This window comes from Lathamus discolor, chromosome 2 (assembly GCF_037157495.1).
Source record: "Lathamus discolor isolate bLatDis1 chromosome 2, bLatDis1.hap1, whole genome shotgun sequence".
In the NCBI taxonomy this organism is placed as follows: Eukaryota; Metazoa; Chordata; class Aves; order Psittaciformes; family Psittacidae; genus Lathamus; species Lathamus discolor.
In genome coordinates, this window is record NC_088885.1 from 8,024,146 (window position 1) to 8,042,952 (window position 18,807).

Here is an 18,807-nt window from a genome sequence, read left to right on the forward strand (position 1 = left end):
TATGGTCTCTTGTTTGTTAGGATGTCCACAAGAGGTGGAAAAGAGATTGGACTACTGTTTACAATATACATTCTATCGCTTCCACACTACTGAGGATGAGGAAGGAATGGGGTTATTTTTGTGTTGATACTCCATTCCTTTGGACACCATAGATTTGTGATTGCTAGACAGCCACAAATGAATAATGCTGAAGAATTTCAGCTGCTTGGCTTTGTGGTTGGCAGTGGTCAAAGAGAAGTGCCATGGGTGGAAAGACATCTTCTGTGTAGGCTGGACTACAGCAATCAGTAGTAGTAACCTGTTAGCAGGATTGTCCTGTACAACCTACAAGGAAAGGCCTGACTTAGAGATCTTGACTCATGAAACCTCATGTGATCTCTGCCCTTTTCCTGATTCACAAGGAAACAAGCATTTGAGGCATTTTATATTTAACAAGCATTCAAGGACTGAAGCATATGAAGAGTCTGAGGGTTTGCTTGTCCTAAGACAGTCTCTGAGGGGAGCTAGTTGCTGCCTTCACTGCCTGATGGGTAGTTCTAGAGAAGACAAATACAGGCTCTTAGAAGTGCAAAGCAAAAGATCAAGAGACAGCAGTCACAAATTGCAACACAGAAAATTCCCACTGGATATAAGGAAAACATTTTCACAGAGTGGTTAAGCACTGGAACAGGTTGTCCAGAGCAACAGCAGAAACTTCTTCATAAATTTTGCATAAAATTAATAGAAAAGGTCCTAAGCATCTTGGTTTGGGCTTGAAGTTAATCCTGCTTTGAGCAGGACACTGGACTGAACGACCACCACAGGTTCCTTCTAACCTAAATTAACCTATGATTGTAAGCCCTAGTCTTCCAGCTGAGCTCAGAAGCAATTCCAAAATATCTCACATTTTATGATCTTTAGGAATGTAATGTCTCAATCTGGATGGTAAGAAAGACATAAAGCAATTTGCAACAACAGAATCAAATGTTGTGCCTTTTTTCTGTGTCACTGTCCAACAGATTTTCTGACTGGAAGGTGGCATACTCTCTGCTTTTGAAATACTGCTTTACTGTCATGTCAGATATTGTTGGTTTCTCTATACCCTCTTCAAACAACTGGCAGTCCACCTCCCTCCACCCCCCTTTAGAAAGCGTTTTCAGTACAATGCAAAAGGGTTTTTATCAAATAAGGGCTAAAAAGAGAAAGATCTGCAATAATGAAAGTCTAGGCATTTTTATCATTTAAAGGCTCACACAGTGCATGGATTAAAACAGAACCTCGGCAAACACCATTTCTTGTTGCCACGGGAAGTTGTTAACAGGTTGCTAACACACCTATCTGTTGACTTTACAGCTTTAGATGCTGGTTTCCATTTTTCTCAAATCCTTACTATTGCTTTAAGGATCTTAATTTCATTTGGTTTTCTGAGCCTGGGATAGCTGCAATGCACTGTATGATAATAACTTTTATTTAATAACTGACTGTCCTTATGGGACCCCAAAGTTACCTTATGATATTACAGAGAACAATCAGATTAGCCACCTGAAATACAGCATGCGTAGAGAGAACAGGAGAGAGCTCTCTGTGCATGATGATATACAGAGATAAACTTCAGAATACAGATGGGAAGAGTATCACTTAATCACATTATAATTTAAGCAAGACTGAAGCTACTGCAAGAATGTTTATATTTTAGTTTACAAAGGTGAAAGCTCACAATTCTCTATCTCAGCACAGGAAACTACCCTGCGCTGAAAGAAAGGAAAGAATGAGTGTGCCTCCCAGGAAGCAAATATCTAATTGATTTACATATTCTCTAACAAAACTTGTCATCGTTACAGAACACTGAAGCTTCTGAAAGTTTCTTGAACCTGCTCGTGGAATGCAACTACACTGACTTGATTGTGTTGAAAAGTTTACTCTGATTTGGACACTCAAAAAACTTTTTCAGTTCAAACCCTATTTACTCAGGAAATAGAATTAAACAGTGATGAAAAGGCTCGTTTGTAAAATGATAAAAGTCGAAGTCACAAGGCTGTCCTTCCAGCAATGGGAATTGGGCTGATAACCAATGTGTTCCGTTTCAAATAACTTACGGTTTTCAGTGTTGGTATGGCAAGTGTTTTTGTGAATTTTCTCTCTTATGATGGGAAATAATAAACAATTTATTGGGAAAATCCCTTCTCTACCACGTTTCTGGAAGCAGTTTAACTTTCCTGGAAGATATCCTGCCAACTATGGATCAGGTTTACTTCTGCCTGCGCCTGAAATATGAAGACACAATAACTGTTCCGAAAAATAAATTGTTTTAAATTTGACCCTATCATAGCAAATCTAAAATAAATGATAGCCAAGTGAATGGGGCACAGACATATTAACTGTGTTCCATTGCTAATAATTGTGTTACACTGATTTAGTTCCTCAGGTTTAAAAAGCAGAACTATTTGCAGTGATAAGGCAAAAGTTTTCCACCTGCAGGAGTTCATGAAACCAAGGGTAAATACTATAGATACAGTGTGCAAGTTGAAAATGGATTAGTGGAAGAAAAGGCTGAAAAGAAGGTTTTGAAACCCTAAGTCACTATTGCCTTTCCTTCCGTAACAGCTTCCTTGAAAGCTGAATTATTCTCATGAATAATCCTGCTCCTCTGAATCAGACCAAATCAGATGTGCAGATGATTCTTCAGAAATGAGAGTTCAAACACAGGCGTTTAAAAATGTTAGAATTTGCTGCTTAATATTGTAAAGCTGTAAGCTTCATGATTCTGCGAGCTTAGCTAAGACTTTCTCAGTACAGATTACTGTAAGCTCCTAACAGTAAATGGGTAGAACTGCCTGGAATTGCTTTAACAAGAAAAAAAAAAAGACAATTTTGTAAAGTAAAGGATTTTCCACTCATCACCTTTTAATTCTCTCTGAGCTGATTTGAAGTTAAAACCTTGATTAAAATTATCAGCATTTTCAAATTTCTTCCTTTTTTTATTGCCTTAAAGAACCAAGCAGGCACCTCATAAAAGATAGTTTCATCAGGAAGCTGGCACCTCATAAAAGAGGAAGAATGAAGGGGAACTGCAACCCTTCCACTGAAAACTGCTCTCTAAATACTGAATTTATGGCACTTCGCAAGTTGTAACTTTAATTTGGAGCGCGGCATATTCAGACCCAGAAATTTAACAGTGGAAGTTCACACCATGGCACCATCAGTGGAAAAGGGAGTAAGTAGGCAATTATTCATATTTCTCTTACAGTTTTCTAGTCCTTTTCCTCCCACGTTTCCATTTTTTCCACAGAAGACAAAAGTCAGAAAAAAAGGTTAAAAAATAGATCAAAGAAATAGGTTAATTCTTCACATCGTATCTATTCTATTTCTCTCAAGCTATTATTACACTCCCTTTCTGACTTCCAATCACTTGCCAAAAATACACAACTTTGCACCCTTTGTTAAACAGGTACTAAAGCTGTTCCGTTGGGGACCACATCACAGAAATCCTAAAAATCTTGAATGACCTGCTGCGTCTTTGAGAGAAGGATCAGGATACATTCCTTAGAAAACCCTGGTAAGCACTGAGTGGGATGTTATACACACCCAGTACTGTGTGTACATGTAATAGGACTTGATGAGGGGAGTGTTTTGAATGGTAGCTGTCAGAATTCAGCTTCACAATTACAGGATGAGGAAAGGAGCCTGTGGGATGAGAAATCATTATGAAGTGCAGCTGTGATTGTGGAATACATACTTGACCTTCCTTTTTATTCAGCCATTAGATAGAAAAAGTTCATCTATTTTAGAATCTTGTATTAAGACATAATTAGAGTTAGATTGGTTCCCTAGCACAGAGATCAATGGTGCAACTTTTAACAAGCATTGAGGGGTCCCCAGTTTCTTTATTGGTGATAGAGCATTTCTTAGTGTTACTGAGCTACTCTGCGCTGTGTGCCACTGTTGGGTGCTGCGAGGTTAGATGAGCTCCTTTACAACTGCATATCCTCCATCCTGCTGCCATTCATTTATCTATGTCTAAATGAGACTGAATTTGCATAACTTACACATAACCATGAACAAGACTGACCTCACTCTACCTCACCTTCAATCAGTTTTTGCCTTTTTCTGTTCTTTCTGCTCTTTAAATGTCAGTCAGGGCTGCAGGAATGTGCAAGCCAGAAGTATTAAAGTGAGAAAGAGTTTCACCTGAAAATTGGATATAGATAATTTCCTCCATTTTATACCTCACTTCTGAGATTATTCAGTCTTATGGGGTGAAATTTAAAGGTGACCATAAATTTGTGCATGTAATTGACAGAATTCCAGCAACTTATCATTCCCAGTTTAGTCTCAGGTTCTCCTACTTCCTTATTGCTTCACTAACATCTTCTCATCACTTCTCTATACACCATAGGAATTATTTCATCTTTGCATTCTTAGATTTTGCACCCTGCACAACTGCCTTACTTACTAGGCTATACGTAAGATACTTACTCTGGTTAAGTAGTAAGACGCTAACATGCATTACAATCACATAGATGGTAAAATGCTTGAGTCATAATTAAAGCATAACTTTAACAGGTTCGAGTTTAATATGAGCAGCTACTGTATGTCATCTATCAGACTAACGACTCTTTGCTTAAATTCCCTAGGAGTTTAGAGACAATACTTTACATTAAATGCTTCAGATACTTCTTTTTTGTGTTAAAGAAGATGAGATTAACCTGTAATATAATCATAATGATGAGGGGAATTTGAATAAAATTAGCTCTTAATTGCATTTGAATTCTGTATCTCTGAAACATAAAGCTCATAACTCCCCTATGGAGTCTCACCATTTTTTTCTTTTACGACTGGTTGGAGAATTGATCAAGGGCATTGATTGCCATATGTTTTCATTACTTCAGCAAATACATAAAGAGAGTCAAATTTATTAGCTCTTTGAAATTCGAATGAACTGTCTTCTGTAGTTTATACCAACACACACAGTTAGGCAGAACTGAATGCATGTGAGAACTAATTAATTGTAGGCAATCTTAAACCAGGTAAAATGTCTCTGCTACTGTCTCGCTACCATTTCATGAGGAATCTGGAAAGTATGGAGATGTAAATTGTGGAACTCTGCTATTCCTTGTATATAAATTCAATGTATGTGCAAAACAGGAGAGACTTTAATTTTAAAAGACCATAAAGAGTGCACAGAAAAAGTGACTGGCAGGAAAGTATACAGTAAAGGTGTATACTCAAAAGAGATACTGTCATCGTACTGCTTGCTTGTCCTTAAGGAAGTCTCCAGCAATGTAAATTGTATTCATAATGAAAATACACACTAGATGACAGTAATACTTCCATACATCACAAGGTACAGGCAAAAGTGGCATTAGTCTGATTTCTGCACCAAACACACAGACACTATTAGATCTTGGCAAAGCCTGAAAATGATTAAAAGAAGGGGTCAAACTACAACAAAAGTTTATGCTTACTGCCGAAAGGATCTCTCTTCTGTATGTTCTAACAAGATCAGTCCCATACGCAGGTTTTCTTTTTCTTTCTATCACCTTGCATATGGCTTGCACTGCACAACCTGTATGGGGCACTGGGTGTCCCAGTATGCCAAAACTGTATTATTAGCTCCACTTTTCTTTTATTCTCTTGTATAATTTGCAGGCATCCTGCTGCTTCAGTCACACATAAAAAGACATGTCCTTCTAGGATGATAATTAAATGCTATGTGATGTGTACTTCCTTCTGCTCTGTGATGTGAGTAGTGCTCATGGGTAAGGTTTGCTTTGAGAAAGCACAAGACAAAACCTGGCAGAGAGCAGGAGATACGTTAGAGAATATTCAGATATGACCCATGAGTCAATATGATTTATGGTAAAACTGGGTCACTTTACAAGTATTTATTCCATGAATACACTCATATGTAAAGTTTTGAAAGAGAATTTTATGGCTTATAATGAGTGCATAAACACAGAAATTATTAATCTTACCAACGCCTTGTTGGGTTACTAGATTGTAGAAGGGGAGCATTACATTCAGGATGGTACGTAGAAAGAGTTCTCTCTCAATGAACCTTCCTGCTGTCTAGAGACTATTTCCTCCCAGTTTACTAGGCTGAAATGTCTCCCGTTGTACAAATACAAAGGAGTAGGCGAAAAGTATCTAGAATGATTATCTCAGATTCACTATTAAGATGATGGAAGAAAGCATTTTTTGGAATTTAAGTAATTCCAGCCATACATATTCAAACCCTGTTCACAGCAACCTCAAGACAATTTCAAGTTAATCTGCAATTCCAGAGACATCAGTTCTTCTCATTTTTGTACTGTCCACTATGGATCATCTAAGCTAGAACTTATCTTGATGAAAACTTGCATAACAGTAAGGTATAGGTTAAATGTGAAGGTTTTTGATTTATGACAGCAGGGCATCATTTTTGAGTGTAATTACAGTCCTGAGAATTGGTTGCAAATGAAAAAGGATGACAAAAGTACCAGCACAAAAGCCAGCACTCAGAGCACTTCCCTGCTTAAGAAGGATAAGAGAACATGTGTTAAGAGAAGCCATGAGAGGACATATTCTATCCTATGCTCACCTTTAAATCTCTGCATATTTCAGCGTGAGAGAGAAATGCTCTAAATTCATGTGAACAACAGAAGTTTTCCAGCTCCTTCAGGACAGGCAAAGTGTTATTCACATGGCCAGAAATAGCCTATACCTGTATGAGACAACTGGCCACTGTCAGATTTCCTGGGAGGTGCGAAGAGTTCTCTTACAACCAGAAAGGCACCACAGGAGGGCATTCCAGCATAAATACTAAATTAAATTCAAGTTAAATTTACCAATAAAAGCAAATTATGCCGTATGACACAGGGTTAAAGGTGAAGAGAAAGAGCTAGACCTAACTATGGGAAATTAAGTTATTTAAATCAGATATTAAACAAGTGTAAAAGAGTGGATTTGGTTACTTGGGAAGTTTAAGGGAGATGACCTAGTGGGTCATTTTTTTTTTGTTGTCTTGGGTCTCTGAGGAAAGTAACCACATATGAAGAATAATCACAACAATATGGTCAGCTGAACTGTATGATCCCTACCCAAATCCTAAGGGAACACTGCTATTTTATCACCTTCAACAAAAATCCACTGAAAAAATCAAGTAAGTCTGAAATAGCACTTCTTGGTTGTCAGCCACAGTTCGTGGGGAAAACATTAAATTCTTAGACGGACCAAGGTTTGACCTATATTCTTTTTTTGGGGGGACACGGTATCACTGATGTTAATTTTCATTTAATACAGAGTTTTCACTTCCAGTAACCTGTAAGACAAGTCACTAAATTACTGGAATGTTGTCTAAGATACAGTTGAAGTACATTGGTTCTACTGAAATTCCAGTTGGATCTTTTAACAATTCAAATTGGGCTTTTTGCTGCGATACTTTCCAGCTTACCTTACCTATGTATGTAACAGTAACACCACTGCTGGTCTGACCAAGTCAATACATTGCATACCGTACTAGAGAAATGGTCCTATTCATAGATTTAATATGTAACTGAAAACCTCACTGTAAGGCAATGCTGTTTTTTCCTGAAACTCAGGAAAAAACAGTTCAAGATGTTGAAAGTGTCCTCAGTTTGGAATGCAATGAAAATGGACTAACCATGCATATGAAACAGTAGATCTATTTTCACAGTAAGGAACAATCCTGAGTCACCAACCTGTACATGTATTTCTTAACAAGCACTTCAGGAATACAAACCTACACCTTACAAAGGATACCAGCTGACCCTGGCAGTGTTTTAAGACAAATCCAGGGTCACAAAAAATACCCCTGTCCACCACTGTCGTTAAATAAGCCAACTCTACTGGAACATTCTACAAGGAAATATGAGAGTCAAGCCAAAAGCGATATTTAGAACTGAAAGAAAGCATCAAGTCATGAAAGGAGGAATGATGAGCCATGGTCAAAATCATTGAATAAAAGTATTCAAGGTGTATTTCCCTGGAGTACACACTGTCACACACACACACAAACAAAATCAATGCACTGATGAAAGAACGGAGTTTTGATTTGCTCCTGAATTTCTGTCATCTGTCAGGAGACTTTTGGGTCTGACACTGCAGATCCTACAAGAACAGTGCTGATACTGGTCTTAATGAAAACTTGGCTTAGAAAGAACCACAGTCAATGCAGCTGCTTCCTCCTCCACATTTTGAAGATTAAAGATATTAGAAGTAAAACACAGAAAATGATTCATGGCTCAGAAATCGAACTTGTACTGGGAAGGTAAAAAGCGTACACTGGAGGAGATGGAAAATCCATAAATCTGAGCTGTGTAAAAAACATCTCCCCCTTAAATTCTGTCTTTATTACAGCAGAAATGGGACAAAAGAAAAATACACTCAAGGAGAAAGGCAAATCTACAGCAGAAAAGTCAGCCTGTTCCCCTCTGGGCTTATAAACAGCAGACTCAAATCAAAATCCTTGGAAGTCCTTGGGAAAAGGATACTCTTAGCAGGTTACAAATATAGGAACTGAAAAAAACCCCAGTATTTTCCTAAGAGGAATTAAGAGGAAGTCTTGATAAGGTGCCAAAAGTCACAAAAGTGATTCCGATTCAAAATTATTATTGATGAAATCTCTGTAGCAATAGCCCCAACACAGTAAGCTAAGATCTTCACTTTGGTTAGAGAAGAAATTACCACATCCATTTCTGCAGCCTTGATCCACCATCTCAGGCTGAGCTTACACAGAAAAACCCCACATACTTGTGTCATTGTGTAAAGGGAGAAGAATCAAGATGCCTATCTGCATTACAGTGGAATAACATGAAAAGCTGGACAAGGTCTTTCTACTACTGGTCGGACAAGGTCATACACAGCAAAGGCTGAGGAGTACAGGTGCTATTACATTAGTATTAGTACAACTGTAATAGGTCTCTAAAGGGATTTTAATCAAAGACATTTGAAGAGTAAAGCTGTTTAATTAGTGGTTCTACACTGGCCCTTTTTTCTAGATCCTGCAAAGAATATATTCACTTGAGAAAAAGAAGAGTAGTTTCCTTATCCAATTTTACTATTGAGTTTCAGGACTAGTTTTCCCTTTTTAATTCCAGCTCAGCTTAGAGGATCTTGAGAATCTGCTGATAAACTGCCCTTGCCATTCTGTAAATACAATGCTCATACAGCAGTGTCCAGGAAGGACAGATTTGCTTTAAATCTGGGTAGATGTGACATTTGCTCAAAATCCTTGCTTGATCTTTGGATGCAATAGAATGCCCCAAACCCCACCAAATTCATATCCTGGTTAGGCACCTGCTCTCCATAAAATTGGATAAGTCTGCTCTCCTGGTAAGTCACCACTTAGAGAAATCATAAAATATTTAGAAACCACTAAAATAGCTAACGGAAAAAGGGACTTCTTGGATAGTTTATCCAAGGTACAAAACAGGCTCCAGGCAAGATTTATGGGATTTTTGCCACAATGACCAGATGAGTCTTCATCATTCTGGTACAACATGGCAGCTTAAGCAATCTTTAGAGGGGTAATAAAGGTCCTTTTGGCTGACTACTTTTCAGGATGCAAACAGTGCTTTGTGAGGTGTAGTTAAATATGAAAAGTACTTCTGGAACACAAAGATGGATAATCATGCATGGCCAAGTTTTCTGGTTTTATTCCCAGCAACAGCCACCATCCAAGCTTGCCCAGAGCAGCCTTAATCAGGTCATAAATCAGTGGAATAGAGAAATGAAATTGTCCTTTGTGGGACCAAAAGAACATCCGTATTTCTGAAAGAAGAATTTAGTGATTTTTGCAATCACAATCCTGCAATAAGTGTACCACATTCCTGATGTTCCTTGGTCCATGTCAAGCAAATGGCACTGAGTTGAATGATTTCCAGATTTATTTCGGTCAGTCAATAGTGTAGGCATGGTTAATTGTTGTGGCTCTCATTGATGAATTGATTCTTTCTGAATTTGATGGGTATGGGAGGAAAGTAACTGCAGGAAACAAGTATCTTTTTCTTCTTTAATCCTCCTTGCCCTCAAATAGCAAGCTTTCAGCTGTCTGTTCTTATGGACTGCAAAGGCCAGCAGCACTGCTGTACTCTTGCAGTCCTTAGGTCCAGTTGTGACTGGGCCTAGGTGATGCATCAGTGTCTCTAGATGTTACACAGACGTAGCTATGAAGTACATGGCAAATTATACTGTAATTCTCACGTGAGCATATGGCCCTTGATGTGCTGCAAAATATCACTAGACTATGAGAGTTGATACATCACATGCCGAGGACAACCCTCAGGGCAATATGAGAGAAGCCGTCACAGGACTGGCAGACCCTACCACAGCAACGACAAAACCTTCTAAATAGGTAAATGTTTATCTGACCCTTTAGGCACTCTTACCTTTTCTACCTTCCTTCCAATCAGAGCAATAATCTCTATTTCTTTGCCTGTCTTTATATCTCTAACTGAATTTCATTTACCACCTTCAAAATTACACAATAGCTACATACAAAACACATGCAACTGAAATTGCTGTGCTGTTGTGAGTCAGCATCTTTTAATGATGCCGACTTTGATGCACGTAATATATCCAAAGTGGATTAATTGTCTTTCAACATCCCTTTCCACAAGTTCCGCACTTTGGATCTTTCTTTCCTTTGAAACAAAAGCGCATTTTGAAATTTGGGAATTTTCCCCAGCACAGAAACCTTGTTTTCCACAAGCTCTAATCCATCGTGAGACAGTTCTGGTCTGGGTTACAGCAATGGTGTATATGGTCAAGAAAGAATACGAAGGAGAATGCTTAGTAAATGCACTCGGAATATAAAACAGGTGCTTTTACTAACTGTCAAGGACTGGGTTTATATTATCTCCCATGAAAAAACTTACAAAAACAGGTTTTTGACAATAATATATGGTCATGGAAGTAAATTCAAATTTATTCATAGGCAAAGTTTTTTTAAAAACTATAAATCATATCTGTAAAGTTCAAATAAAAAATTCAATTAATCAGGATGTTTGGAATACAGCCGTTCAGTTTCCCAAATGGCTGTGTCAGTCAGTCAACTCTCATAAAGGCTCCTGTCTGCTCAAATGAGGTTTCATTTATACTAATATTTAGAAATGGCTCACACTTTAGAGGCTGGTATTTCTAGCAGCACTCAGATTTAGGATATGAGGAACACAGGTGCAACAAAGATGTTATTCATTATTTCATAGTCATCAGTTTTAACAGCCTATTAACCAAAACACTTGTTAAACACAGCTGAGAAAGAAACACGCACAAACTGACCTGTGATTAGTCAAACACCATAAATAACAAGCACCAAACAGGTGATGTGCAAGTTTGCAAACATCCCATGGTATTTGTTTCATAGAATCATAGAAACAACTAGGTTGGAAAAGGCCATTAAGATCATCAAGTCCAACCATTACCCCAGGACTGCCAAGGCCACCACTCAAGCATCAACACAGTTTTTGAACACTTCCAGAGATGGTGATTCTGCTTGTTAGGCATCGGATTCATTAACAAAATCAGGAGGAATCATTTGCACAACCCAGAAAGACCACAAACAGAAAAAAGGCTACGCATATTTGCTTGTATCACTGTGCAATGGCCTAGGGATTTGAGACACCAGACTGGGACCCAAACAACTTCCTCATTCATCCTGCTGGATGACTCTGAGTGTGTGATTTCCTCTCAGTTGGGATTAATTGCTTTAGCTTAAGGCAGGAATAACTCTACTGATCTTCTTTGTAAAGCACTTAGAAACATGCAGATGGGAAGCATGTACCTGCAAAGTAGCAGAGGAGAAAGGACAAACCACACTCATCCCTGCCATGCCATGTTAGATGCTGCTTACAACCAGGCTGTTCAACCTGAATGTTCAACGCCCAGCCATCACTGCAATCTCATAGACCGACTTACAGTACTCTTTATCAGCATCTGAGGATGGATTTTGTACTCTTTACAGACCATGAAAGCACCAGTTATTCTAAATTATATCAGGCAACCTTTCCTTACTGCACCTCTTGTAACGTAATGTCCTTCAAATTCAGAGGACAAATACAGCTTGTGTGCAAACTACACACAGTTTAAGTTTTCAAGTATGATTTTAAAAGGGCCTTAAGCAGTTGCTCTCCTTTCGGTGGTGAATTTCACCTTCTGAAATATCACAGAGATTGAAGGAGGAATACAACCCTCCTCATTGCAACCCAGCTTGTGTGTGTGTGTGTGTGAGAAGTGGAAATTTATCCATTATACCAATTTACTCTATCACCTGCTGATCAAACTGGAGGACATGCATGTCCTATCAGCACTCAGCCTGGACATGAGAGGTTACCACAGAAAACTCTCAATGTTTCACATAGAAACATCTAGCCCAGATATGAGTAACACTTGATAACAATCCTGTCAAATTTTATACACCTTTAAACAGAGTTTACAACAATAAGGTTTGCCACCATGCTACTATTTATATTCCATATACACAGTTTACAGTGATAAGCATATCAGTGATAATGACGCTGACAATAGCAGCCAACAGAAGCACAGACGTTGAGGAATATGCTTAGGCAATATGTATTACTGCTTATATCTACAGAAACTTAGTTGAATACTCGAAGTTGCCACCTTTACTATAAAATAAAGACAAATATTGGTATTTAAAATGCAAAGATGAACCACTTTATGTGCAGCTTCATAGACAAAATTTCTCAAATCACATGCTGTCACAGAATAAAGTCTCTTCAGAGACAGCCGCTTCTCTGAATTTGCATGGGGTGCCTAAAATGTCACCAATTTACAATTCAGTTTGCTTTCTATGCAAGAGTAAGTGAATGAAAACCAGCCAACTTACGATCTCCTTGACAACGCACGGGACCCACAGATATCTTGGCTTCAGACCCAGGCCGGTCAATGTCTCCAACCACTATCTGACTCACTGGTAGGTGCTCTTTGTATGACAGCATCCCAGTGTCTTTTCTCCTGAATGACAGAGAAAAAGAAAGCAACTGTGAAATAGATGAAAATAATTCCCTTGAACATTATTACTGTTCAATGAACTAAGCACCAAGAGAACAGGTATGCAGCAATTACACCAGTACAGTGTTAACTGCCTCAAACAACATCAGTCTGAGCAATAATGCTGTCTGTTTGCTGGGAAAAAAATGGATAGCAGCTACTGTCACCCAGGAAGACAGGCCAAGTAGCATGGCCAGTCCTGGAATCAGCTGGGCTTGTGTGGGTCTCCCTGCTTTCCCAACTGACCAGCTCCATATTAGTAGCTAACAACTTGCCGTTGATCTTGCTGATGAGGTCTTCTGAGAGGGAAAGATACCCTAATGCTTCCCAGAAGCGTATCTTTATTGCTCTAATTGCTGCCAGTTATTATACCGCTGTATACCAAGTGCTTCTTTTATATTTAACATTTTTAGTATTAAAAGAGGGAAATAAAAAACTAATTATCTGGAAGGCTTGTCATAGTCCTGTCATTTCTCATACTAAATGACTAAGTCCAAAAGCTCTAAACTTGTGAATCTAACCATGAGTATAGAGTTAAAACCGCACTTTAGTTAGCACGATCACTAACATTCAAATTATAGTCATGTCTAAAAGCTTCTCATTTCACCTGCAGTGAAATGCAGTAACCTGGTGCCTTTTTCACGCCTAGGTCAAATCACTAAGCACAGTTACAACACATAACCTTTATCATTTCAGAAGCTGAATGCAGCTGGCATGTTGAGTGCTCTTTCTTCCAAATAGCAAATAAAATAAACCAAAATCACAGAATCATAGAATAGTTAGGGTTGGAAAGGACCTTAAGATCATCTAGTTCCAACCCCCCTGCCATGGACAGGGACACCTCACACTAAACCATCCCACACAAGGCTTCATCCAACCTGGCCTTGAACACCGCCAGGGATGGAGCACTCACAGCCTCCCTGGGCAACCCATTCCAGTGTCTCACCACCCTAACAGGAAAGAATTTCCTCCTTATATCCAATCTAAACTTCCCCTGTTTAAGTTTTAACCCATTACCCCTTGTCCTGTCACTACAGTCCCTGACAAAGAGTCCCTCCCCAGCATCCCTATAGGCCCCCTTCAGGTACTGGAAGGCTGCTATGAGGTCTCCACGCAGCCTTCTCTTCTCCAGGCTGAACAGACCCAACTTCCTCAGCCTGTCTTCATACGGGAGGTGCTCCAGTCCCCTGATCATCCTCGTGGCCTCCTCTGGACTTGTTCCAGCAGTTCCATGTCCTTTTTATGTTGAGGACACCAGAACTGCACACAATACTCCAGGTGAGGTCTCACAAGAGCAGAGTAGAGGGGCAGGATCACCTCCTTCGACCTGCTGGTCACACTGCTTTTGATGCAGCCCAGGATACGGTTGGCTTTCTGGGCTGCGAGCACACACTGCCAGCTCACGTTCATTTTATCTCTAAGGTGCATTTTTGTTTATTTTTGTTTTCTTATTGCTTGGTTGGTTCTTTTTTCACATAAACACATAGAAGGCCACAAATACCCACACAGGAAAAAACCTACTACATACAGTGTTAGGAATATGCTTTTTGACACAAAAGAAAGAGGAAGCAAAATTAAACCATCTTTTTTGCCTCTTATTTTTAACTGTACCTTGGCATACAACTAAGTATCTAAAGTAAGCAACTTCTTGATCTAAAAATTAATTTATTTGTTCAAAAATACCATAGGATGAAGAATGCATTTAGGATCTGGAAAAGTTACTGAAGAGCACAATATGACTGTAACTGGGAGCTCATAAGGATTTCAGGAAACTGAAAGTCTTTTTCATCTCTAGTTTGGATGGTTCCATGACCTGACTCATATTGCTAATAACTAACTGGGAAGCACAGCAGGGATCTGCATAATGTGTGATAATGTTTGGAGTTTTCCAGTAGCACAGTAGTATTTTCCAGTAGTGTCCCCAGTCATCATCCTTAGTGGGTCCTTCTGAAGAGATTGTTGGCAAAACATGCCTTTTAAAAGCAGCACAACTAAAGTAATTAAGAAAACAACCATCACAGATCATCAGAACTCTTGTTTGCTCTCTGTGATGAAGAGAGTCATTAGAGATTTAATTACTAGAGTTTTTCAAATAGGAGATGACTGTTTTCCTGAATCTGCATGTTCTGCCCCTTCAGAGCACTTCCCTTTCTCCATGGGCCCTTTATACTTCTGAAATCATTAACCCTATCTGGTTGGACACAGGCTATACCAGGTGCTGGGTTGGTGAGGCTGCTCCAGGGGACTGCTAGGAAGGAAGACAAATGGAGAGGAATAACCCTCACAGGCTGCTTCTGCAGATTGTGCTAGGTTGTAGCATACTGCTTTTCATCCACAGATTGCAATGCCCTTTACAAAGGTACTGTATTCATCAATTTGTAGACAGGTGATATAACAAAAGGAAGATTAAAGGACTTTCCCTTTAAGGAAGGAAAGAGTGAATACAAAGCCATGTATATAGACCTAACCTTCCATTGCTGCTAAAGACCCGTATCCATGGGACCCACTCCCTCCTAATAGAGGATAAATGTAGGTCATCTCTTTACTCTTTCTGAGATTTTCCTCTGAGGTTAGCTTTCTCTGCCGATTGTTACTCTTCCAAAGAATGCTTTAAAGATGGACGTGCCTGTTTAAAAGAAAGAATTCTTCAAAGAGTGTTAAAAAGAAAACTATTGGCATTTCTCTTCTTCCCTTCCCCTCTCACAAAAAGGGCTAATATTTCAGCTCCAAATAGGGATGTCAGAGGGCTGCCCTTTTCCTGTCACCAATAGCTTTTACCTCCTTTGAAGGAAATAAAAACGAGCCGTAACACTTTTCTTCCTCTTTACTGACCATGTTTCTACTAATTTTAATATCTGACTTATGCATTTAGTGATATGGTCACTTTAAGGCTGTTGCCATGGCAATAAAACTAAATGTTAAGAGTTCTGTTCAGAAATAGCCTTATTTTCTGATAATTGCTTGCTTGTCTCATCATCATTCTTAACTGCACAGAAGCTCTTGAGGGCTGGGAGTACTGGACAAAGAGTTAGGGAAAGGGAGTTGTCTTTTCTTCAGCAGACCATGCATAGTTTGTTTGCTCTTAACAAAAAAAGGGATAGTGATAGCTTTTGGTCAACATGTGCACCAAAAAGACATATACGCTCAAGACACTGAGTGATTTTGCTATGCTTTTCTAAGGTACTTGTAGTTCCTCTGGACATAGCAATAAGCGCTGACAAAGTCAAAAAAGTTATAAACCAAAGACTGAATATAATACTTTACTTTGTACTACACACTTAGAAATAATCACAGCTGGAGCACTCAATTCCTGCAAGTGATAATGTTCCTGCCGGTATTTAAAGACTTTGCACATTAAGAGGGTGGAGAAAATCTCTGAAGTTTTCCCTCACCAAAGAAAATCCCCTTAAGAGAATAAAGATTGAATTCAGAGTGTGTTATACTCCTATTAATAACCAAATGGGAGATGAATGAATCTGATCAAATCCTGTAATTATTACCAGGAGATATTGATGAAATCTCAGTGTAATTTTCTATTTCTAATTTCTTTGCCTACATATAACAGTCTGCAAAGTGCTTCAGGCTGCCTTTGAATGAAAGCAGCAGATATTAGTGTAAGATTTATCATTGTTTTGATTATGATCATCTACTTACTCTTTATAAGCATTCTGTGGTATGCATATATCAGCAAATGAGATATTCAAAGTAATGATAAGATTCTGTATTGCTATTAATTTGCCTATATGATGATTTAATACAACCAGACTTCTGTTACTGGATTGATTTATTTTCTCCTATTTCTTTAGACATCACTTAATTATCAGTCCAGTCCTATAGGGAAACAAATAAAGAATGTACCACAGGTAGGAATGGAGTTAATTTTAAAAGATATGCTTATATGAGCTGAGGAACAGGAACTGTTTTGAGAATACAGATAAAAAACCTACTGGATTGAAACTGCAGTGTTAAACACATATTATTTAGCATCAGAGATTGTAGTGATAGAACAGGTGATGGGTTTAAACTTCAACAGGGGAAGTTCAGGTTAGATATAAGGAAGAAGTTCTTCCCTGAGAGGGTGGTGAGGCCCTGGCACAGGTTGCCCAGAGAAGTGGTGAATGCTCCATCCCTGGCAGTGTTCAAGGCCAGCCTGGACAGAGCTGGATGACATGGTTTAGTCTGAGGTGTCCCTGTCCATGGCAGGGGGTTGGAACCGGATGATCTTAAGGTCCTTTCCAACCCAAACCATTCTATGTTCAGCTGTGGTCTGACAAATAAAAACTCCCACATGTTCCCATTTCAAAGGTATTCAACTGAACACCTCTCTGAAGACCCAGATTTTTAGTATGCAAGCACGTTTACTGTAATCCCTGAATTTCCATGATCTGAGAGAGGTATAAAGCAGTTTAGTCCATCTAGTATCTGCATATGACTGTAAAAAACATTGTGAAGGGTATTGGTGTACCAAGCATTAGCATTTTCTCTCTTCCAGAAATAACTGGCAAGAATTTTATTTATATTTCAACTGCTAAGAAGAGCTGGTAATACAGAGAATTTAATGAACAATGCCATTTTGGCAGCAGCCTTAATAATCTGGAAGTGAGTTACATGGAAATATGCAAGTTCTAATTAACAGGATTAAAACAAGGGCAAACAAAAGCTAGGATTAAAGCAGAGCTAGCTAACTTTTGAAAGGATTTGATGAAAATTAGTTAACTTTCTGTAATGTACATACCATGCAGCAGAAAAGTCATACTTTTAGATTCACCCTGTTCCCACAGCTCTGCGATTCTAAGGAATTATAAACTGCCAACAATATAATCCAAGATGAAAACTTCTTTTTCTACTTGAATTTGTTGTTCTCTGGGATTCTTTACAGGTCCCTTTCCCACCTTAGATACCACCCTTAAACACTGAACTGGAGCTAATGACTCTCCCTTACTGTGGCTGCCAAGGGGTACTATGAGAAATGTCTCATTACTTTACGGGACAGTATAAACAGTCAGAGAGTCATAATTCAACTTTTTTCCACCACACTGGCATTAGACAGGCTGAAGTCCTACAAAGTATGTTGTTCTCATATTCCTAACTGCAAAAGAAGTTTGAGCTCTTAAAATTAAGACTGATCTTAAGGCAGTTGAGCAAAACAACTAGCACGCAAACAGGAAAGAGCGCCAGCCTTTAGAAACAGGCACTTCATTATGATGTAACCAGTATTTCACTTGGGTAATCACAACCTATATGCAGATACAACTGCTAGCTGTGTGGTGCAAACAAGGGTTTGTAAGAGGCTTGTTTCAGTGGAAAATGATGAAGTAAAACAGGGAAGCAGTCTGGAGGTTTGTTTTTGAGAGCTCTCAAGAAGAGCTCACCTTCTCCTCACCTCCATCTAAATGATACAATGAAAGACTGTGTGATCCCAGCATCCAAATTACTAACATAAACATGTCCATCCTTTGCCTTCTATTAGTAAAGACTAATTCTGTCAAACCCATGAGGCTGATGATGTAGCAGGCAAAAGTAATCCTTGTTTGGAAATTATACAAGATTGATTAAATTATTTAAGATTAATTTACTATACAAGCATAATATTCCTAACTAGTCCACAAGAAGAATGATAAAAAAATTTACGATACCCTCAATGACAATGAACTATACAAAAGAAACACTGTAATGTGAATTTAGTCAGGTTAATTAAGGAACTTCAAACCTTCTTTGAAGAAGAAATCATCTTAAATTAGCCACGCAAAGACACGTTTAATTCACACATTTTTCTTGGATTGAGACTTAGATCTCCTTTTTCACTTCACACACTCT

General features: G+C 38.7%; 1 protein-coding gene across 1 annotated transcript in view; it reads right to left on the reverse strand.

Moving 5' to 3' along the window:
• The window catches only part of CNTNAP2 (contactin associated protein 2), a 1,034,819-nt gene that overhangs the window by 139,047 nt on the left and 876,965 nt on the right, over positions 1–18,807 (reverse strand). Inside the window, exon 15 of the mRNA XM_065665653.1 lies at positions 12,827–12,954. Coding sequence (XP_065521725.1) covers positions 12,827–12,954 — 128 coding nt within the window. The remainder of the gene's footprint in view (positions 1–12,826; positions 12,955–18,807) is intronic.